The 24,388-nt window shown below is 38.4% G+C and overlaps 1 protein-coding gene across 1 annotated transcript in view; it reads left to right on the top strand.

Moving 5' to 3' along the window:
- Nucleotides 1-24,388, top strand: part of TRHDE (thyrotropin releasing hormone degrading enzyme) — a 389,311-nt gene that overhangs the window by 7,141 nt on the left and 357,782 nt on the right. The window contains exon 2 of the mRNA XM_032347011.1: nt 6,010-6,283. Coding sequence (XP_032202902.1) covers nt 6,010-6,283 — 274 coding nt within the window. The remainder of the gene's footprint in view (nt 1-6,009; nt 6,284-24,388) is intronic.

Genomic DNA, 24,388 nt, shown 5'->3' with positions numbered 1-24,388 from the left:
GGTACAAGGTCATGTAGGGTCAATATTCTTGTGTTGGGGTTTTTAACTATTATCAAGACAGTGGGGAAGTGGTCACCTGTGGACATTACTCCTGCTGCTTTCTGTTTTTCCTCCCAAGCAAGGTTCCAAAGACAGAGAAGAGGAAGCAGAGCCTTTCCACTCTGAAGAAGAGAGTGAAGAGCAGCGCTGTGGTTTTGGGCAGCGAGAGGAACCCATGCTTGGCCCAGGCCCTGTGAGCTGGAGGGGGCCGAGAGAGCAGGAAGAGAGTGTGAAACAAAAGGAACATACAACTCTCTAGTTATGGTACTGCTCTCTATCAGCAGCGAGAAGAGCAGAGACCAGTGGCTGAAGGGCCGGGGCGGGGGGTGCCTTCATTGTCATCGCAAGCTAGAGCATCAAATAGAAAAAAACTGCAAGTACGAAGGGAAAGGCACACTAGTCATTAGCTGTTGTTCCTAAGACTTTATTTGAGTTCTGAGAGTAGTGGTATTTCATAATACTTACGTATTGCTCTGCCTCCTTCCACTATGAAACAAATGAATCTCAGACACTAGTTTATTTATTCTTATGAGAACCTAATATTATGGCCTGCAAACGTAATTTTAGTGCATTCGTAATACTCTTCATCAATGGTGATCAAGCACTCAGGACTCATTTTTGATAAGAGTATTTAGTACATAAATAGGAAAACAATTATGAATATTGTGCTCTGTTTTTATAACACGATTATTCACATATGCACCACTTCCTACATACATATTGCTGGCATTATTGCATTATGTTTTTACTTTACTAGAATGGTTATTTAAAAAAAATAGATTACACGCTTGCTTATGGCACTGAATATTCAGCAGGAGCACTTTTCTTCTGAAGTGGCAGAGGTTTAATGACTCATTGAAGTACATAAAAACACACAGTCTAAACAACGACCCGTTTTAGCTTAAAATGTTTTGTCATTGAGTAATAATTTGCATTTTGATTAACAACCTTAACTTTAAATGGGACATGTGTAACTTCCATGACCTTGTAACTGAGTCCATCTACTGCAAACAGTGAATAGTTCCATTGGAACTTTTCTTTAGGTCTTGGGAGTTTTCATTAAGAGTCAGAAACTATTGCAACACCTGGCAAATTGCAAGTGAGGTAGAAGGAAACTCAAAGATCATTCTCGCTGCTTTATGTGTGGTGTGCAGAGATGTGGTCCAGACGCAAACCTCTTGAATAGGGCATACCATTTGTGGGGTTCTCTTAGTTTGGGTGGGTTCCACAATGAAAAGTCACAAATCAATCTGAATGCTAACAGAGTCATGCAAATGTTGGTTTCCTATGCATATTTTAACTTTATGAAAAGGCGAACTGAAAATAATGGAACAGAAATTGTTTTGTATCACATACAGTAATTTGTTGGCAATATCAGCCAACATTAATGCATTACTTCTGCTGGATCTTATCATAATGACTTGACACAAGTAGCTTGCCTAGTGAACTTCCGCAGAAATAAGAAGAAATCAATTCTCTGTATCCTTCAGAGGCAACACGGAGCTTTACGCCCTCCTTCTTAGCTCAACCAAAATGTCAAATAGGCAAGTTGTTAAGAAATAAAGTAATTTATTTTAGATAGAAGAGAATTAAAATACATGTATATTATTTCTGTTTTTCTAGTTATGCTAAAGTGACATTCTTGGAATGACACTTCTAGGATGTCACTTTTGGATGTAGCATTTTTTATGGTAATAGAGAGATTCATTAAAAGATAAAAATGATTTTGTTTAAAAAGCAGGAGAAAAACAGAAAATGAAATACTTGTCCCGATTACCTTCTGCCTCCTGCTGTTTTATATTACTTGCTGCATTTACGTGTATATTTCGTATCTATACTGTATATGAAAATGTTTCTATTTTTAATTAATTTTTTGTATTTCTTCTATCTGGTGTCCTGCTACCACTTCAGACTTACTTTGAATTTACTCAAAACCCAAATTCATTACTTTCTACTCCAAGTCACCCTGTTTAGAGGCTTCTTTGATGTTTGGGATGATAGTAAACAGAAAAGAAGTCTCACTTCCACCAACTGAAGGCAACCCTAACAAGGCAACGATGAAGGCAGAATGATATTTTTAAAATCCAGCAGACACTGTTGCATGTTGAGGGGACAGAGCCTTGAACTAGGTCTCTTTGTTAGACAGAGGAGTACTGAGGGTAAGAGAGGTGTTAGAGATGGACAGGCAATGCTGAGACCTGTTAAAGCCAGAATCCATGAGAGGCCAGGCAGAACGCTAACTTAATAAGTGAGTCAACACTCTTTTAAAGGCTTATTTCTGTGCTACGTGGAGTCAACTGCCTTACTTCTTCATCTGCTTCTGACCTTTAAAATACTACCCAGGCTTTCAGACCAATTGTTATGCTTCTTTCTCTGTGAAGTCTCTTCCGTTCTTAAGGCAGATGGCTCTCAACTGAGTATTTGCCCTGCTCCTCCTTTAGGCTGTCAGATGGGGTGGAAAGTGCTACTGGCATCTAGTGGTAAGGGCCCCGGGATGCTGCTACACATCCTACAGGACATGGGTCAGCCCCCAACAAAGAATATTTATGCAATCTAAAATGTCAGTAGTGCGGAAGCTGAGAAGTCTTGCTTCAGGAGAATGTAATGTCTTCATATGTTTTCCTTTTTTGTCATGGCTTTTTGTAGAATACCTGGTTAGGTATTTGTTTAATTTCTTTTATTAGAGTATAAACTCCTTGAGGGAAGGAAGCATATATATTTATCTTTTTCTCCTCAGTGTTGAACACTCAAGAATGACGATTAAGAGAAACAAATGTGCAACAGAGCTTGTAGTAAAAAGCTACTTAGCGGTAGTGTAATTTAATATTCAAGAAAAAAATCTCATCAAGTTCAGGGAATATTTTATTTCTCAGTTTTGTTCAGTTATAGGATCTCGAGCTTGGAAAAGACCTAAAAAGTAATCTAGTCCAACCACTCTTCTTTACCAAGGGACTTCTTTTGATTTCCTAAATACCGAATTGAAATTCAATTGCAATCGCCCTCAGTTGCCAGACTGTGAAATTGGTATTTCCTCATTTAGACATTATCAGAATATATGGTGGCCCTCTGTGCATAGATATATACTGTGGTGTGTGAATTCATTAAGAATATTAATTGCAGAAAAAGGCACTAGATGGTCTTTATATTCCTTTCAACCCTGAGAATCAGTGATTTAAATTGCTAGCTTTACTAACATATTTATTTACTATATAAGGCAAAAAGAGAGTATACAACATGATTCTTCTGCATAAATATTTGGTTTATGAATTTCTCATTAACCCAGATGTATTAAATCTTCTATATCTAATAAATTCCTACCCACTAATTACTTAATGCCAAAGATACCTTTGATTTTTACTTAATGACTAATACATTCTAATTGCAAACCTTCTGTTGAACTCTTGCAGAGCCTTTTCCCCAGTATTATTAGTCGTCTACCTTATCATGACCTTAAGAAAAAAAAGGTCATATCTTAAAAAAAATCCTACCATGTACCTAAAAAGCTCACAGACAGCATTTGTCTGTCAGTGGTGGAACTGGAGTTCTCAGACTCAGAAAATTAAAAAGGAACACTCTTTACCCATATGTGGAATCCTGCAGGTAACTTCTAAAGAGCTCAGGAAAGAAATATCAAGCTCAGTGGACATTTCAATTAATGAGATGGAAAGATGAGATTCAACAACATTATGGAAGACAAAAGCATGTCAAGAGAAAATTGTAAATGGGTACTTTTTAACTGAAAGGACATTTTATTAAACTGACCTCTCATTAAACAAAACTATATTACTATCAATAGAAAATCATAAGGAAAACTATTATCATGGTACTGGCATTTTTGGAAAGAAGAACCTTTATTACCAATAGTCAAATTAAAACATTGTTTATAAACTATGGCTAAAGGTTATTTTACTGTTCTTGAAACATAATAACTTTTTACTCAGATGCAGAAACTGACTTCTAGACCCAGCTTTGTGCTAATTGTTAGTGTAACTTTGGACAAATCACTTACCTACTGGAATTACTTTTTCATTTTAGAAATTTATGAGAGAGGACAGTTTGCTCCTAAGATTGCTTCCAACTTTAACCTTTTATTTGTCTGAAGATTTGACTTCTTTCCCATATATTATATCATTTTATCATCTCGACAGCTTTGGAAGGAAAGCATAGAAAGCATTATTATTTTCCTTCTACTAATGAAAAAATAGGCTCTAGCAGTTACCCAAGCCTGTTATGTGGCAACCCAGTACTCTTTTCAAGATAACTCCCCAAAATCCTCTTTCCAAGAGTAAGTATACAGTTAATCTTTAGAATGTCTTATTTTTCTCTGTTTCAAAATTAACTTTTAAAAAAGTAGACTCTCAAGGATAAATGTAAGCTTCATAATGTTAAAAAGGTATAAGCATTTACATCTGATGGTTTGAGCCGGGGATAGCCAATAAGACTCAATGCATATGTCAACTCCTATTGATTGCTAGCAGCTGCCTCAAGTGTTATGCTGAAAATAATTTTGAGGCCAGGTTTGAGCTCAGTGGGATAGGGTGCCATCTTAGATTAACCAGGAACATTGTGGGTGATGAAGAGGGGAGTGGTGGCAGGACTACTTCTGGGGGAAGGAGTTTTTTAAAGAAATGACTTCAGCGCTCAGTCATGTTTTATGAAGGGTCTGATGTTGACTTGCCTGGTATTGAGTTTTGTAACTAATATTATCAGAAAAGTTTAAATTGATTTGTATCATGACTGTTTTCATAAATGATGGCTTCTTTTTCAAGTTAAAAGGGTGTCCCTGAATTACTTAGTTTGAGTATTTTCATTTGTAATAACTGTGGAAAAATGAAGAGGTTGTTTCTAGTTAGTTTTTTTTTTTAATTTTTAATTTTTTATAAACATATATTTTTATCCCCAGGGGTACAGGTCTGTGAATCACCGGGTTTACACACTTCACAGCACTCACCAAAGCACATACCCTCCCCAATGTCCATAATCCCACCCCCTTCTCCCAAACCCCCTCCCCCCAGCAACCCTCAGTTTGTTTTGTGAGATTAAGAGTCACTTATGGTTTGTCTCCCTCCCAATCCCATCTTGTTTCTAGTTAGTTTTAATGAAATGCAATGCTGCAGCTTGATCTGAAAACTTGAAGGCATTAAATATACTTAGTAGAAATATATACACCTATATCTACATTAACATGTTTATTATCTATTTATTATGTACAATTACCTGTATTATATTAACATAATAATATCAAAGTTATAATTTGTATAATAAATATGTATTGTGAGTCGTAAAACTGATAATCTCTGGATTAGTCAATATAAACATGTGTTTATATATATTTCCATTAAGCTTTATAGTACTTTTTAAAAATTAGGCTTGATTATTTCCTTCCAAGCAAGGAACACCTAAACCGTAGGGAAATTTAGTAGTCATCCAAGATGATATGGCTGAGCATGTTGCAAAGCCAGAATTTAGACCAAAGTTTGTCATGTTTCAAAGTCCTTAACAAAATCAGATCACATCTAGCTGAAATTTGAGGGCACAGATGTTTCCCACTGATGGTCTGTATTCTACATGTATCTGATGACATCTTTTGGATTTTAGTTTCATTAACTTAAATACATTTAGAGGGGAAAGTGAGGGCATACCAAAAAAGAGAACTATTGTTTTCCAGTGTTAGCCAATGGGATGCTGATGAATTGTTTTTCTGTAAAGTGTAATGTTTCGTCTAAAAAGCACTGGTCTGGGTTTAGAGGATTTACTTTAATTTGAGATAAAAACTTCCCCAAAGAATTTTTATTGTTGGGGAAATACATACAAATTATACTTTCATGCTATTCATACACCTAAGTTTGGCACAGAAGAAACTACCTTGCAATTTGGCAAAATACATTATTTTATCGGCAGAAGCATGTAAAATGGTCATAACTTATCAAGCCATGAATGTAATTGAGAACGTCATTTTCTGTTTTCCAGATTCCTTGGTGTCACTCAGTTTTCACCTACCCATGCCAGAAAGGCATTTCCTTGTTTTGACGAGCCGATCTACAAGGCTACTTTCAAAATTAGCATCAAGCACCAAGCAACCTATTTATCTTTATCCAATATGCCAGTGGAAACTTCTGTGTTTGAGGAAGATGGATGGGTTACGGATCACTTTTCACAGACCCCTCTCATGTCTACATATTATTTAGCCTGGGCGATCTGCAACTTCACATACAGAGAAACTACCACCAAGAGTGGGGTTGCAGTAAGTATTTTACACTTAAATATGTTTTTAGATAATGTATGCATTGTATAGTAATCATTTCTGGATGAAGAATGAATCATTTTTATCCTCTTCAAGACGTACAGAGCTAAATTCTGTTGTTAACCCTTGGCGGGAAATTATTTTCTGGTTTCTAGAGTCAAAGAGGAGTGTCTTTTCCGTACCCACCCCTCTTGTCCCTTTCACTGCCTCCTCCATCCCCAGCATCCCCATCCCTTTTTAGCTTCTCAGTGTTTCTGAAACAACTGTTGTCTGCTTTGGGAAATTGCTTTTTATTTATGGGACTGGGAAAGCTGCTTCTCTTCATAGTGAAATATTTCAAATATCCAGAAAATATAGAGAATAATGTAATAAACTCCACAAGCCTACAAGCCAGCTCTAGAGAATCTAAACAATTTACCATCTTTGCTCTAGTCTAATTTAGTTTTTGAGAAAGTAAAAGGCACTGGATAGAATTGAAGCCCTCTGTCTGCACCTGCCTGATCTCATTGCCTTACCTCTTCCTTTAGAGATAATTATTGTCCTGAATTTGATGTTTGCCATTTCTATGCATATTTTCATACAATTACCAAGTGTGTGTGTGTATGTCTATTTTTATAATAGATGCTGTTCTTTAAAATTTCACATAAGTGATTTATATTATAGATAAAGTTCTCTAAGTTATTTCATTTTAATATTTGATTTAAATTATGTTTTTGTGGTTTATCTGAATAGAATGGTTTGAGTGAAGATATCAAAATCTGTCATCCTCCTATAGATAACCATTTTAATTTTTCTGATTAGCAACAATGCTCAATGGGTATTTTTGTCCATGAGTTCATCTGCCAGTGTGCTAGAATTTCTGTAGGGTTATAAAGCTTCTCTTAGCCCATAATACCGAAGTGTACAGAAATACATTCTTAGGGGAGCATGATATATAGGAAGCCTAGAGAAGACATGCTCTGCATTTAATTTACAATAAGATGCAATTGGATGTTCTGTGATAACTATCATTTGTGACAACATGGTGTTCCAAGCATTTTTTGCATGCTGTTTATTGTATTGGCACTAGTCAGGTCAGGTCACGCCATGCTGAGTTAACAACTTCCTCCTCATTTCAATGACTTACACAATAAGTATGTATCTATTTTAATTTTTATGTTGCCCCTAAAGTAAGGTATTATGATTCTGTTTTTCCAGATGAATAAAGTAAATTGAGGTTTAAAGCGATTAAGTAACTTACCCTGAGTCAAAAAGTTAAGTAAGTGGTAGAGCTGCAAGACAAACTTCGTTGGTCTGATTCCGTATTTTGGGCTTTTTCCCACCATGTGCCCTGGGAACTCTGTTTCATCATTTCAGCTATATGTCTGTAAAAGGATTCCAGTAATAGTTCTCCCTGTTCAGGGCCATTGTATTCAGCATTGCTCAAACATAACAAAGGGAGTTAACAGAAATCTATATTCTTGTTCTGTAAGAAGTTCATAGGTCCAAAACCACCTAAATTTTGAAAAATAGGTTTGGATCAATAAATTTTCTCAGTGTTACTTTCAATTTAAATCACTGTGGCACCTATTTAAAAAGTAAAATCTGCATGCATAAAAAATTAATGCCATTATTGAAGAACTGTGTATAATGAATTAATCTACATAATCCTTAAAATTAGGTCCTAAATGCTGGCTATAGAGGTCCAGAAGATATTTTGCTCTTCTGGACTTGTACTCATTTGATATGTTGAGTTCCTCTGATGTTTGTTGATGTCTCCTATGGATACTTCAAGGCTATACATGTTGGACTGCACACAGAAAAGGAACACCAAGACATCTCATTTACTCTGACGTCTTCAAAAGTTGATGGCTGGCTTGCTGTGCATCAGCTTGCAGCATGGGGCACACTGGAAGTGTTTTTTCTAGTATGTTTTCTTTAAAGCATCTTAAAGGTGTTCTCAGCCCTACACAATTAAGCTTGTTGCTAAGTGACCTATATTTAAATCCAGACACACTCTAATTATTAGATGTGACTTTTATTAGGGTTAAGAATCCAAGTAGTAAATATTTTAAAATTCCTCTTTAATAATTTTTATGTAGAAAAGATAAAACATGCTACCAGAGAACATCGAAAGGTCAACTGAAATAAAATTTTAGATTATATAATCTAAAAATGCTAAGGATAATAAAAAGGAAAACGAAATTGCCACTGGGAGCCCTTATTTATCAATTGTGGAAATACATTTTAAAACCTGGTTCTTTTTTCTTTTGGTCACCCCTTGGATATCCAATCTGTTTTTATTTTCATCACGTTTCCTCTTTATTACTGGAGAGGAGCACATAGGAATCACATTTCTGAACTCTTAACAGCTGGAAGGAGTGGAAGTTTAGCTTTAGGATCTTGGGGGTAGGGACAGTCTTGTGAAGTCCAGGTGGTCATGTTGGAGCAGAAGCTGACACAGTTTTCTTTGAGCTGTAAGAGCATAACTAGAGTAGCATCTTAATAATTTGCAGCTGAATAGTAATAGTGCCTCAAGTGTGTGTATTTGAAGCATCATCATTTACTTCTCAAGTTTTCTGCACCTTGCTAGGCACTATTCTAAGTAATTAGGTAAAAAACTCTCAGATCTTTCTAGTACAGCGATTGCAAGTGCCTCTTTCAGGTGGAATCCAAGCTGGGAGACCTATTTTGTTTACCCATTCCTAAAATGGCTTAATATTTTTGTAATAAATTGTTGATATTTAGAAATTGAGAGAGTGCACATAAAATTATTTATTTCTGGCTTCTCTTGAAAAATGGGAAGAACTTGTGACATTGGGCTCACATTCCCATGTGGCAACAACTGATCATTCATTTATTCCTTCAGCAAATACTTACTGAGTGTCAGGTATTATTCTGGGCTCTGGTGATATAGCAGCAAACAAAGCAACAACTCTACTCTCAGGGAACTTACATTCTCATGAGGAGAGAGTGACAATAAACAAATAAATGTATATCAGGTGGTAATATTTGCTATGAAGAAAATCAGTGCCCTGTAGCTGGGTGGTGGCTGGCCCATTTACATGAAACAGTTGCTTCCTAGTGTAACCTAATTCAGACCACTTTTTTCTTTTGCACCATGTCAGATTTATTATTGTATATTACTTGCTTTCATTCTGTAGGCATTTGGAGTCTAGGGACATAATTCAAGAGCATAGCCAAGGAATCTGCATTAGAAAAGCAATGAATTCACTCATTACGTCTTAGTGATACTGGCATTCACTAATTGTGAAATGAAAGTTGTAGAAAATAAATTCAAGACCATTTAGAAGAGGGAGAAATTGCTAAGGCTGGAGTCTAATGGTATGCTTTATGGAGTAGATGGGATTTACTAAGACGCCGAATGATGGTTTGGTCTTAGAAAAGCAGATGATGTATGCATATAGTCCTTGGTGGGAAATGTTACTAAGAAAAGACAAAGGTAGGGATATCTATGGGGTATCTACGGGACATAGTGTGTGGTTATTATGATCATAAACATCATCACTTCTGCTCTTGGTTACAAGTGGGTCATTAAGGCTGCTTTTGAATTGCGGGAGAAGGGCGTATATCCCACCTCTTGATAAGGGAGTGTCAGTGAATTTGCGGATGTGTTTTCAAATCAGTACATCTTCTCTCAGGCTGCAAATTATTTACATTCATCTCACATACAAAATATACTCACCAGTAGGTCTAACTGCATTTACAACATCAGGCTGACGTCTGACATCCAGGATCTCACCATCTGATTTAGCTCTAGGTGTGGATGAGACTATTTGGATTTCGTTTCTTGGACATGGTTCTTTTGCTCTGAAGGCCTGTTAACTAAAGGGACATGTTATCTATCTTCTCTCCCACAACAGATGATGCTGAGCTGGGAATATGATTGTTTCAAAAGGACTTTCCATTCAAGAATGGAGAAAATGGGAGGACATAGCAGTTGTTGGCCCATAGCAGTTCTGAAATCCAAGTGGGCACATGTTGGCAATTTTAAAATTATGGCTTAATACTGTCCAATATAAATTGTCCTTTTGTCCTCCTGGCACTTGGCACCATCACTTGGGTTCTTAGTTTTGCCTTTTAAGCCATCTTTTATTTTGTAATTAAAAATTAGTTTGTGTTTGCCATGGAATAACCTTCTCCACCTGCTTCCTATCTGTAAAAACTTAAGGTTCCAAAAGCTTATTATTATTATTATTATTTTGCATTGGTTCTGTTGCTTTAAGTCAAAACAGACATAATTATTATTTTTTAAAAATGATTTTATTTATTTGAGAGTGAGAGAGCACAAGAGAGAGCACAAGTGGGGTGAGGGGCAGAGAGAGAAGCAGACTCCCCACTGAGCAGGGTACCTGATGTGGGGCTCCATCACAGGACTCCAGGATCACGACCTAAGCTAAAGGTAGACGCTTAGCTGAGGCACCCAGGCACCCCCAGGTATAATTATTATTTTTTTTAAATTGGACTTTTTGTGTATCCAGTTACATACATTCCATTAGACAAAATTATACCCTGGGTTTCTTTAATATGAGCCTTTGTCTACTGTGAGGCTTTGTAGAACAATGCTCATAACACTCTTAGATGCTCTGTTACTGAACAGAGAAGGTTTATGAGGCAGAACCTTAATGTCCTTAGAAACTTTTTATCTGTTTGAAAAGGTTTGAAGGGCACCACTTTAAAAGTATTTGAAGTCTTAACAGTTCCTGAAGTTGAGTCCTTGGCTTCATCTTTAGATCATCTTTTCCTGACAGTGACCTATATTTTTCCTCCCTGAGTTTGTTTCTTACTTTGAGAATCTCTTGCCATCTGGAGAGCCTGGGAAGGAGAAGAGTTTTAATTTCAAGCTCCAAATTTTGCTTGGAAACTGGACAGTTTGTTCTTAAGCTCATCTCTCCTGTTTGGGACTTTTCATGGCCATAGAGAAGGCGCTTTCCATATTCTACTTGAAAGTCTTCTGAGCTAGAAAATATAGTTACATTTCCTATTTTACATAGCATTACAGACATCAGTGTTGCCAGACTTGTTTCTACTGTGTGACAGAGGACTCCTTTCCTTTAGCTTCCAGTACCATTTACCTTAACATCCTTCATACTGCAGTCAAATGCTCTACCACTGAGCTATACCCCCTAACATCCTTCATACTGTCACCAGCAGCTTCCTTAAAGCCCATAAAGCTTCAGATACGTGGTCCTCTCAAGGATCATTTACTGTCACCCACAGTCCAATCCCAAAGCCAGTACCTCATGTTTTAAGTCTTCTGCTCTGCCAGTGCCCTATGTCTATGTACTAAAAGTAGCCCCAATTGATACTGGTAAGTTAGAAATCACTATGAAACTTAGCAATAAAAAAATAACCATTTCTTATGTATGTGGATTCTGTGTGTCCTGAGTATGGGCAGTACAGAGTAGGGGAGGACTCTGCTGTCAGTGTCTTAGCTGGGAGGGTTGACAGCAGGGGTGACTTGACAGCTGGGGGCCAGACTCATCTGGGAGCATCTTTACTAAGTGTCTTTACTTGATGTTGGCTGTTTCTCGTCCCTTATTTGGGGCTCTCATCTGGAGCACCTGTGGGTGGTCTCACCATGTAGCCTGAGCTACTTTGCTGCCTGGTGGCCTGAAGTCATCCAACACATTACTGGTGCCCCAGGCCTCGAAAGGTGAGTGTATCAAGGGGCCTACACTGCCTGTTCACTCCATTACAAATGGTTACATAGATGGTATTAGTCACCACCTTTTTTCTCCCTCTTTTTCTTTGAGCAAGGAATTGCTATCTTACCCAGCCTAAAAATTTTAACAGTGTCACTTTTAATGCCCTGTATTAGGAACAAATAGAGCAGCCCAGATTATAGCAAAGGGAATGTAGACCCCATCTTTCAATGAGAATAATGTCAAAGAATTTGGACTCATTGGAAATCATCACAGTAGTTATATGTATTATAGGAGATTATATTAATAAAATCATAAGCATGGTGCCTGACACATTGTTCTTACTCTGATGATGACAATTAAATTGATAATATATTCAGAAATCCTAGAAGGGAGTAGGGATGTATAAATTTGAGAGGTAGATGGAAACTAGATTGTGAAAGAGCTTGATGCCAGGCTTCATTTTCAGATTTTGTTCAGTTAACAATAAGAGCCACTGAGAATTTAAAAGCTGCAGTTATGACGTGTAATTTTTATAATCTGCTTGAGAAAAGCATGGAAAATATGTGGACATGAGGAGAATGGGGTGAGGGGTTTGGGGTTAAGACTAGGTTTTTCACCTGAGAAACTCTGGACTAGAGTAGTTATAGTGTAAATGGATAAGGTTGTATGGATATGAAAGGCATTAAAAAAAATGGTAGGACTTGATGAGGGACAAAAGATAGGAATAAGTAAACATTGGGGAAGCAGAAGAGCAAAGACTCAAGAATGTGACCCTTGAGCAAAGAATCAAGAATGTGGTATCATAGAATGTTTCTTTCCTCCAGATTCCCTATGTATTCTGAATTGGCTATCACAACCAATGAAGGGTTTTCATTTTTTTGATCATTCTCTTGGCTGCACAGTCTACACTGCCCAAATATTCTGTTCATCCTATTATAACTGGATATATAAAATTTTATTTGTTAGCATTCTTTTATTAGCAAGTTGCAAAAACTCAATGTGAGCTTAATCAAAAAGGAAAATTTATCGGGAAGGTATTGGGGTATCTCAAGGCATCCCAGGTCAGGGATAGACCTGGGGCTTGGAGTCCTGTGAGAAGCTTGGGAATCCTATGGCAGGTCCTCATCAGTGTTGCTTCTGCTTTGCTTTACTCACTGTGGACAGACTTCTGTTCTTTGATTCACATGGTGTCATATCACCAACAAAAGTCCCCAAGTTTCGCATATTGTCATGGAGGACCCAAGAGGGAAAATGACCTTTAGAAACTCCCAGACTTATAGAGAGTGTTACTGATTGCCCTTGTATGGTTCATGTGATCATCTCTGGTCACTGTGTCTGGACAGTATATATGTGGAGTCACATCATAGGAACATGGCATCTTCTGCTTCACCTCATGGATGGGAGGGTGTGTTGCAAAGAAGAGGAGTTTCTAGAGAAGGCACACTGGGAAAAATCTACTACTAGTGCTGTGGATTTTTTCTTTTAGTTTTATTGTGTGGACTGCATACAACAGGAGGGATACCCAAAATTTATTGTAGTGATAAATATTACAAATATACCAAGGAAAATGTATACAAGCATACACGTGACACACATTTCCGATGCTAGAGTTCTAGTAATATTGTATATATACCCTTAAAACATGGGATTATTCCATGTAATTTCCTACTGAAAATAAAACTTAGGTCTCATTTTAACAAGAGATGTGCAAGTGTAGGTTAATGTGCTCTAAGCATATATTCCAGTATGAAAAAAATTCATGTTAATAGTAGATCTTTTGTCATTAGACATTCTGTTTAGATTGTATTACCAATATAATAAGGTCCACTGAGAAAGAAAAATAGTAACAGAAGAGTTAGATTACAGTCAATTTAGGAATATAAATGGAGGCTTCCTGATGACCCCAATAAGAGACAGCTATCCTCCTCCTCTCTACTCCTAGAAAGTTTGCAAACTCATCCATTATAGTCAGTATCTCACTGTTCATAGCCCTTTTGGATATGAAAAAAGATATGGTACCATATCTTATTCATCTTTGTAAGATTTTGTAAGATTCAGCACCTAGAAAATGATAGGTACTCATTGAAAGTCCATTGAACATCTAAATGAGTGAATTCCCTTTAGAGAAGTCACAAGGCCAGGGGTGTTCCAAAATCTTTTGATTAATATATGACATGAAAATTTGTGAAAAATGTTTGACTAATATTGAAATATAAATAGCAAATGTTATAATACAGATATCATTTCTTTTTAGGAACTCTGTAGGAACATGTAGGTGAAAAGTGTTGAGAGTTGAGTACTGAGGGGAAAAGTTTTACTGCCAAACAGGGAGCTGAATTCAGTACAGAGTCTAAGCTGTGGGGGATCTAGTATGGGGAAGGTGGAAATTGGGTGGCCCTTAAATACAAAAGGACCAGGGATTGTCTTTGTCCCCTATCAGGAAAGCCAAGTTTCTGAGTATTATTGATTGGCTGGTGAGAGTTAGGCTTGCCAGTGAGGAAGCCCTAGGCTGGCTGTCCTACGGGTGCCTGCCTTGGGATTATAGCTCCCAGTTCACCTCTGCTGTATGAGAGATAAGTTTGAGCCAGGTTTGGGTTATCCAGTTGGGTCTGCAGTCTTGTCAGCAAGCTATGTGGCTAGGTCACAAGTTTATTGGAGCCAATGAGTTTGATAACTGAGAAAGGAAAATGATTTAATTGATGAACCTCCTTAAATTTCATTAGTGTGGGAGGAACAGACCTGATGAGTTTTGCAAAGAAGTGAGTGTAGAGTGAAGAAATGCATGCAGTGACTGTAGACTGTTTTTAATAGTGATAGTTATGGAAGGGATAAGAAAATAAATCTATGCAGAGCCTACTTGTGGGTGACTTTTAGATATGGGAGAGCTGAATCTATAGGAAGAGAACCAAAAAGATCCCAGACAGAAGCCAATGACTACTTGATGTTTAATGGCTTGTTTTCATAGGGGAAATAGCCAACACTGTTTTGTACCTTTCTGTTTAAAGAACCCAGGACCAGGAACAGAGAAAACAGATGTGGGGAGATTCAGCATGGGAGACTGATGAGGCACACAAGGCCAATAGTCAAAGGGGTAACAGTAAAAGAGTGATCATAAAGGCCTTGTTGAAATCATAGGCCTTGGTGTCCAGAGAGGCAGAAAGGCGAGGGAACCCACAATGGGAGTGATATTCATGGAAAATGGATTGGGACAGTTGGCGAATAGAAGTCACCGTGAGAATAAAAAGTAGGAGTAGAATGATAAAGGGAATAAGGTGGAAAGATGGTCTGGGGTAGAGTGGGAGGTTTCAGATTTCAGGATGAGCTGAAGGAATTTTAGGCCTGTTATTGCAAAGTTGGATGGATGAAGAGGATTGAAGACACAGGCATGGAGGGCACAGAGAACTGTGGGGCCATATGGGAACAAACATCAGAAACACTAAGGGGGAATCCTTGAGAACGTGGCAAGAAAACTATGCCAGCCTTCAGATTCTCGAGGGTAACACCTACATGCCTAGATGTGGAAGAGGATTGGTGAAAGCCATGAACTCTGAAAGAAGAGTTTATTTTAATGGAAGTGGAGGAATAGTGGTGTAAAGTCACCATTGAGGAGCTGGGAAAGTGCTCACGTCTCTCGCTCCGGCTCTGAGGGTGGATAAGAACAGATCTAAATAAGGATAAGAATGTGGGCCGAAGCAGTGGGTGTCTAGGGTTTGTGTAAGGAATAAGAGCTGTTGATAATAAGGATTACTTACGTAGAGGATGGAATGGTAGACCAGAGGGATGTCTTAACAGAGAGGGAGTGAACTGAGTAGGCACAATTTAGTTAATGGAAGAGCTTATAGAACTATCTTGCCCCAAAGTTTCCATTGGGATGTTGGTGTAATGGAGTGTGCTTTAGCAAATACCCATCCCCTGGTGGCTAGCCTGGGCTGATGGTGAGTTCAGTGATGGATGATAATGGGTTTCGTTATACAATCCACAATTTATCAACTGTCCTGAGGTTTAAGAGTCTACATATTGAGGAGGCTAATAGAAGCTACAGGAAAAGCTTGAAGTAAAAAAGCAAACCTACAAAACAGACTAATTTAGTTAGTGTAGAGTATTCATGGCTGTAATATGTTTATTCTTGATTGTGTGTGTGATGGGTTGTGTGGTACATAGCGAGGTCCACTTCTCTTTTTGAGAGAGGGAAGGGTGATTCGGCTATGATCTTCCTTTCCCCAGACTTCCTGCTAGGATTTTCATAGCAGAGGCCACCACCAATTCAGCTGTCTTTTAGATATGGTCCCCACATATCTAAGTAGTAGCATATAATCTGATAACATAATTTTCTTTGCTGTCTACTTTCTTTTAACTTCAGATTCATTACTGTTGTTTTTTGATATTCCTTATTCTTTTTCCTTCTAGTTCTGTAGGACTTCTACTTTTTTGATTTTAATTTTTTTTTTATAAAGAGGCATTCATTCTTTGAAAAGATTTATTTATTTGAGAGAGAGAGTAAGCATGCATGAGTGGAGGGAGGGGCAGGAGGAGAGAGTGAGGAGAGAGAGAATCTCAAGTGGTCTCCCCACTGAGTGTGGAGCCTGACTTGAGGAACTCTGTCCCATAACCATGATATCATGACCTGAGCCAAAATCAAGAGTCAGAGGCTTAACAGACTGACCCACCTTGTACTTAAAGGATTGTTTTGGCTAACCCTTTATAATCTAAGAGAGGTAGACAGAATATTGTGTAATATTGAGGAGAGAATTTTAAGAGATGGGGTTGGGGATTTATGCAGGGGCCAGATCATGAAGGGATTTGTAAGTCATGTTAAGGAGTTTTGATTTTATCCTTTAAGCAGAGGTATTTGAGCTTGGGAGGGCTTCAGATCATATCAGGAGTTTTCTGTTGAAGCATGGGGATAATCTAAAGTAATAAACTAAAATCTAATCTAAAATGTCTTATCATTGTTGCTAAAAGACTCTCACTTCCTTTTTTCCATTATTTACCTGACCAGGGTCTGTTTTCCTGTTTGATTAAAGCTGCCATGCCAGTCTAGATCAAGCTTTCTAAGGATCAAGGAGCAGACAGTAATTGGATGTAGGACAAACAAGCTCCATTGCTTAGATTGTGGCTGACATGAAAAAGTAGCCCAGCTTTTGCATCTAGACTCAGACAGAAAATGTGCTGCCGTCTAGAGAAAAATCTCTGGGTAGCTGTGATCTAAAACAAAGGGTGAAACAAAATCATATTCTAAAGGTTCATGTAACTCAGATCAGACTATTCTTATATGACTTATAATAAACTTTTAGGAAGACTAGGATATTTAGTTGAGGTATATTAATATTTCTGGAGATGGAACTTACAGGAAATAAAGAGAAATATTCTTTGCTAAAGAATCAAAGGAAGGCCTACAAGGCCTTTATATTCAGTTGGATATATAAAAGCGAATATTCAGAGTGGAAGAAGGCATTAGAAGTGTTAATAGTACTGCCTGTCCTTAGCTACTGCCACCTACTTAATGTTTCTTGACTTCCTTTTCAGACCAGATGGCAGAAAAGAAATTCACTGGGTCTGTGAGTGCTGCTTTCTGATTAGGTTTGATTTGGGGAGGAACTGGTGAACGCCTAAAGCCAATCATTACCCATATGTACTATTCACACGATACTGAAAATGACTTATTTCTTGTTATATTTCTTAAAAATCATAAGAAATGCATTTCTTTATCCATTCACAAATATGTATTGAGCAACTGTGTTCAATAATGGACTATTGATATTTGGAAAATTATGGCACACTTAAGATCAATGAGAGAAGAGACTGAGCAGAATTCATAAGAAGTTCACTTACTTATAAGACTTCAAGTGGCAAGGAGAGGAAAAAATCCTGACTTTTCGGATTAACCTTAATTAGTAAGCTAATAAACACCCGGTGTCATCTCTGGACTTAGCACCATGTTAAATACTAGACATATACCGATGCATAAGGTATAGATTTTGTTTCCCAAGGATTTAGAAGCCAGTTGATGAGACAAGATAAACTCGCAACTGTTCCCTGGATGGTACAGAGGGCACTAGTTTATAAAGGAAAGGTAAAATTCAGTGGTATGCTAGATGTTGAAGAACAGAAAAAGAAATCAGTGAGGGCATAGATAATTATTGAAAAGCTTTGGGTCCTGAGGGATGGGTGGATATGGGTAGGCAGAAAGTAAATTAGAGAGCCTCTTTGTGAGGTGAAGAGAATGTCCAAGGAAGGAATGAGATTGGGGTTTTCTTCAGTTTGAGAAGATTAATATATCAGGCAGTTGGTCGCAAATATCTGAAAGCATCTCAGGAAAACTTAAGCAAAAGAGAAAATCAATGGTACATTCTGGAAAGCTCACAGAAATGAAGAATTAAATAATTAGGTCTTGAGAAGGATAGTTTGAGGATCTAGATGGCATACCAATTAAGAAACTTCTCAGGGCACTGTCATCAGATTGTTTTAGCTTTTGTCTTCAAATTTTCAGGAGAAAGAGCAATTTATTTTACTTGAATAGAGTGCCCATTTTTGGGATGATGAAGATACTTGGGTTCCTTCTTCAACGTACCTTTCAGGGCAGAGTGGTAGTTTTTCAAAGGAAAAACAGTAGGACATTATCAAGAAAGGAGAAAGTATATCCTATAAGCAAAAGCAGCAGAAATAGAGATATCCCTTACGGAGTCCTGACTAGCTGCTGGGCACAGTTCTAAGTATCATTTCATTTAATACTTCAATAATTATTATTCCCATTTTCTAGATGAGGAAAGTGAGGCACAGGGAAATGCCTGCTGAACTTGCCCATGGTCGCGTGGCTTACAGTGGCAGAGCCAGCATCCAAACCCAGGCCGCTGAGCTCCCAAGCTTGTATTCAACCAGGCTGGATCCCAGAGAAGATGCAAGGTGGCATTGTGGGAAGTGAAATTAAATAGGTAGAGTGGGGTCATAGAGACTAGTTTAGATCAGGAATGGAAAAAAATAAGGACGCCCAAAGGGTAGGGAAATGACATAATAAATGTGAAGTTTAAGAAGTAGTCATCTTTGAAGACCTGTGTGAATAATTTTAGAGGGTGAGGAAGCCTACAGTTTTGGAAGCATCCCCCACCCCAAGGTCATGACTGAGCACGGATAATGAACATTTAGACCTTGAAAAGGCAAATACAGCAACTGTCTATCTGTGGTTTTTACATGACAGTGAAACTTTTTCTCAGCATAACTCTGTGAGGGACGCCTGGGTGTCTCAGTTGGTTAAGCGTCTCTCTTTGGCTCAGGTTATGATCCCAGGGTCCTGGGATCGAGTCCCACATCGGGCTCCCTACTCAGTGGGGAGTCTGCTTGTCCATCTGCCCTTCCCCTTGCTTGTGCTCACTCTCAAATAAATAATTAAGATCTTTTAAAAAATACCCCATAAATACTGTGCTTCAATTACTGAGTTGAAATTTTAAAGAACATTGGTGTAACAAGGAATAATTACACTTGCTTGACTGTTTAAGGGAATACCTGTTCTTCTAGGTGGTTTTAGAAGCCTTGTCCAGCTAGATTCCTTCCCTTCCTTGAACTGTAATAGCCCTTCAGCTGTAAATTCTCTTTGATCATTGTCCTAATGAATTCATTTTGTTGTTTCCTGCACATCTTCTCTCACTAGATTGCAATATCTGTAAGAGCTGTTGTCAGTGACGAACACACACATGTGCTATTTGATACATGTGGTCACACACACACACACACATATGCTGGGGCAGCTCACAGAAATGACATGGATAGCATATACTATATCCTCCATGGTGTGTAGCAAACAGCAGTCACTTAGTAATTATTTGAAGCATGGATGATAGGAGACACATTTCGAAGAAAAATCAAAAAGCCTTAATGAGTGTCTTGGTTTGGGTGACAAAGGAAGAAATAAAAGTGAATCACAGAACCTCAGAGTTTTAGGTTGCTTGACCTAGAGGATGGTGTATTGGTAGTGTGCCCTGATTTCCAGTAGTTTTTCCCTGCTTTCTTTTGCTTACTCTCTTACCTTCTCTCTTTTCCATAGAGCTCAGATTCAGGCTGAGGACTGGCCAGAGTGAGGCATTTCATTCTTTCTTCCCCTCCAACTTAACATGACACACTCCTGTCGTGCCAGTGAAAGAAAATGAAGAAATACGGAGTTCTTTTTTTTTTTTATGGCAAATTTATTATACATGTCTCTCTGATGATGTAAATCTTTTAAATGGCAAGTCAGGCTGGAAGTTGGGTTATCTGTACACATGCTTGGAATTAATGCAGAAGTGTGTCTCAGCATTTCACATGGAGAAAAATAATTGTTTGAAACAGGATAACTTTGTCTGAGTGGGAGAGTGTTCTTCTTCTTATTTTTTTTCTCTAGTTATTCATTAGACGACGAGAACTTCCATCAGAAGGACCTCTGTGGAAATATTAGAGAGGCTCCTGGTGGAGACAGTCCTTTTGCCTTCCCTTCCCTTTGGGAGAAGCAGTGTGAACAGCAAGCATGTAGAGTAGTCCTGTGTAAAACATCGCCGGAGCGTGAAGGGATTCTCTCCCCTGATGTGTGTTTTTTTGGGAGGCTGTGGGGAGTCAAGTGCAGGCTGGGAAAAGAAACGTGGTGGAGGTAACATTGGTATTTGGCACTCAGGGTGAGATTTTGGATTGTCCCCCATTTACTAGGGCAGGTTTCTTAACTGGAGCTGCAGTCTCTTCTATAGAACAGGGTTAACAACATATGCCTTCTAATGCTGCTGAAAAGCTCAAAGAAATAGAGTGCTGGACCCAGAAGGATGCTCAGGGCATGGCCACCTCTACAGAAGAGAGACCACTTGTGTCTCAGTAGTAAGCAGGCTGATTGGGGCGTGGGAAGGAAGAACACACAAGGTTGACATGGGAACTTTTGTGTGAATGCCTTAAAAATGATGGTCTATGAAGGAGGATTGTTTAGCAGGGGAGACAAGAACCACTGCCATTTCATCTCAACGCCCCAGCATAATGGCACTGTGAAAAGTGCTGCAAAATTTGTAATGTTTATTTTTCCCGTGATTACCAGCATCACGCAAGTGACTTATAACCTTATCGTTAGAGGAAGTGAGATGGGTGTGAGGGATATTTTACTATGATTTTCTCTCATGGGGGAAGATGGACTCTTCTTAGGTGTGTGGAAGAATTGCTCTCAGGAGGAAATCAGGGAAAGAAAGCTATTTGAAGACATGGAGAATTAAACCAGAATTGAACAAAGAAGTGTCTGTGTCTATTATCCTATGTCCACATATAAAAAATGAAGTGATATCCTGTATCCTGTTAGTTACCAGATTACAGTTAAGGGTGGGGGGGAGGTCAGGGGAGTGTGGGTTAAAAGATGGAAAGGAGGAGATTTTCTGCACTATTGGACATTGGAAAATCATTCATTCATCAGATTAGTTATTTCATTTTATAATAGCATTATTTTATTAATCCTGCATTACGTGTCAGTTACTGTTCTAAGAACTTTACATGGATTATCTAATTTAATCTTTAGAACAGTGTGATTAAGAATTTTCATTCACAGATAAGGGGATAAGCAGCTCTGAGAGTTGGCGTACCTTGTCTGTTGTACCACAGTATTAAATGCTGAAGCGGGGGCTTGAGTTCAGTTGGTCTGACTGCAAAGCCTGCATTCCTCTCTGTTCCTGCTATACACTCGCACAGACGTTAAGACTGAAGTCTGCCCCTGCAGAGGTGTGTGCATGAGGAACAAGGCTTCTCTCTTCATGGAGCTTATTTTCTGGATCAGTGTGAGATGCTTCTTAGAGCTTGTGTGTTTAGGGTATTCTAACCACAGATCTATAGGGGAAGGGGTTTCATTCAACTCCCTTTGGAACAGTTTCTCCATCCTTGATGCTGTTGATTTTGGACTGGATATTTCTTTGTTGTGATTCTCTGTCCTGTGCATTACAAGGTCATTAGCAGCATCCCTGGGCTCCACATGCTAGATGCTGGTGGCGCCCCCCGTTGTGACACAGATGGTGTCAGATGTGCCCTGGCAAAATCACCCTTGATTGAGAATACTGGGGGTTGATGACCCCATTTGAAGGAATGGAGTGACTCCGTCTGGAAGTGTGCAGCCAGGCTGCTGCACGTGTTCAAGAGGCAACAGAGGACTCATCCAGATCATTTCACTTACAGATACCCGCTTGCTTCTGCAGATCAGCGTGCACGCAAAGGCCCTGGGAGGTAATCTAGGGCACATCGTTTGACGTTCTGGTTGGGAAACAGAAGGATTAAGAGACAAAGGTTTTCATAATTAAAGAGCATAAGCTCATCATGCAGAAAGAACACATGAGAAGGCACTTTTATACTGTGTTCTGTGCTCAGGTATCGTTCGGCTGTTTTAGGATAGTGTGAATGTTGTTCTGTTTGAGGAGTTTCCAGATGTATGGAACTTTTCATATTCCCGATGTATGGAACTTCATGGAGGCTCTACAGCCGTGGTCCTTAAAGTACAGGTGCGTATCTGAATCACCTAGTAACTGTTTCTCAGATTCACATTTCCAGGCACTACTCTAGGCTTGCTGAACCTGAACCTTCAGGTTGAGGGTCTTGGCTTTGGGAGTATATTAAAATGCTCTGATGGACATTCCTGAATCAGGATCATGGACAAAAGGTTTTCTTCCCATGCTATCTGGATGATCTTTGGTCATTCTGTCACATATAAAGCATTAAAAGAAATGCTCTCATTGACTTCAATTTTCTTACTTGCTACACACATCCAGGTGGAAAGGCTGTTGGGAAGTGTAGTGTATTCTATAAAGTCATGTGTTGAGATGAAAATGTGGGGTTCTAAAAGTAAAAAGCACAGGGATTGGACATTGGTAGACAATTAGCAGTCCTTGCCACAGAATATTATCATTAAAACACAATAACAGCATTAGACACTTAGCAAACATGAAGCCTGTGCCCGGAGCAGTGAGAAGTAGCTGTGTGATGATGCTGCTGTCGTTATCCCTATTTTTTTTAGGTAGGGAAATGGAATCTCAAAGGGCTTAACAACTCCATCATTGTCATGTAGTTGGTGGATGTTAGAGCTAAAATACTAAACAGGTTCTGTCTGGTTCTACAAACATTTTCCATGAGACAATCTAATTGCACTGCCTCTATTGCCTCCAATGAAGCTCCTAGTTACAGTTTTTGGATTCTTCAGATTTACATATAAAACATATTTAGCCCTTATTGGTAATGGGAATGTCAGTATTCCTTTATCCTTCAGCTTTTGTTGCAATTTTACTACTGTGCATTTTAAACTTAATGTCTCCCTTGTCATTTTTATTCTAAGTGGGGAAAGGAAATATCTCCATAAGATAGGGTGGCTGCAGAGAGAGCCTGATTTTATTTAGTAAGTTTGGCATCGTTTCCAGTATATAGGGCTCAATGATCAAGGGGATCATATAGAAATTTTAGGAAATATTGGCGTTGTAGTGATCCTACCAGGGTATGATTTATAGAAAATTTTGTTTGAATTTATATAAATATATGTACCTCTCTCTGCATTATAGCTAGCTCATGAATTAAATAGAGAAATACCTGGTTAATCTTATTCATTATCTTGAGGTGACACAAACAGCAACCTCTTAGAAGTCTTAGGCAGTCTGCTTTAATCAAGAGGTTAATAATGAGTTCCTTATAGCTAGGTCTGTCCCTGAGATGGTTATTTGCCTCGAGAATCTTTCCTTAAATTTCTTTGGATTCCCAGTAACACTGAGCTGGATTACACACTGACTGAACCAGTTTGATTATACACTAATTGAACTGGTTTTTTTAAGGAAGTATTTCCTCTATAGGTAGTTGTACAGGGTTGTAGAAGAGCAGAAATCAGTCTTACTATATCATGTGTCTGTCATCTCATTCTGGGGTTGGATGAATATTCTGAGACGGAGAAAGAGAGTGAGAGATCGAGATTGATTTTTTTTTTTTTTAAGATTATATTCATTTGGTGTTCTTTTGAAAAACAGAGATCACAAGTAGGCAGAGAGGCAGGCAGAGAGAGAGGAAGAAGCAGGCTCCCTGCTGAGCAGAGAGCCCGATGCGGGGCTCAATCCCAGGACGCTGAGATCATGACCTGAGCCGAAGGCAGAGGCTTTAACCTACTGAGCCACCCAGGCGCCCCAATTGATTTTTTTTTAATTAGAATAATCCACCAAAAAAAGAGAGACCCTAATAAAATTTCAAAAACAGTAAAAGCCCTTATTCCTGGGAAATAGTCTCATGAGTATTTTTTTTTTTTTTTGGTATTTTTTATTCAAGAGTACCTAACCCCCTCCATAACAATTGAACCATTTTGACAAAATTTTAAAGGTGACATGTGGCATTCTCATTAGGAAATAATAAAAATAATAAACTCTCATTCCAGAAATTAAGTGAAGTCATTTTCAACAATTTATCTATTCTAAACCCCTTTGAAAGACTCCAGGCCAATCATCATGGGTAA

Source organism: Mustela erminea, chromosome 6, assembly GCF_009829155.1.
Source record: "Mustela erminea isolate mMusErm1 chromosome 6, mMusErm1.Pri, whole genome shotgun sequence".
Lineage (NCBI taxonomy): Eukaryota > Metazoa > Chordata > Mammalia > Carnivora > Mustelidae > Mustela > Mustela erminea.
This window is presented reverse-complemented; position numbering and strand designations above follow the sequence as displayed.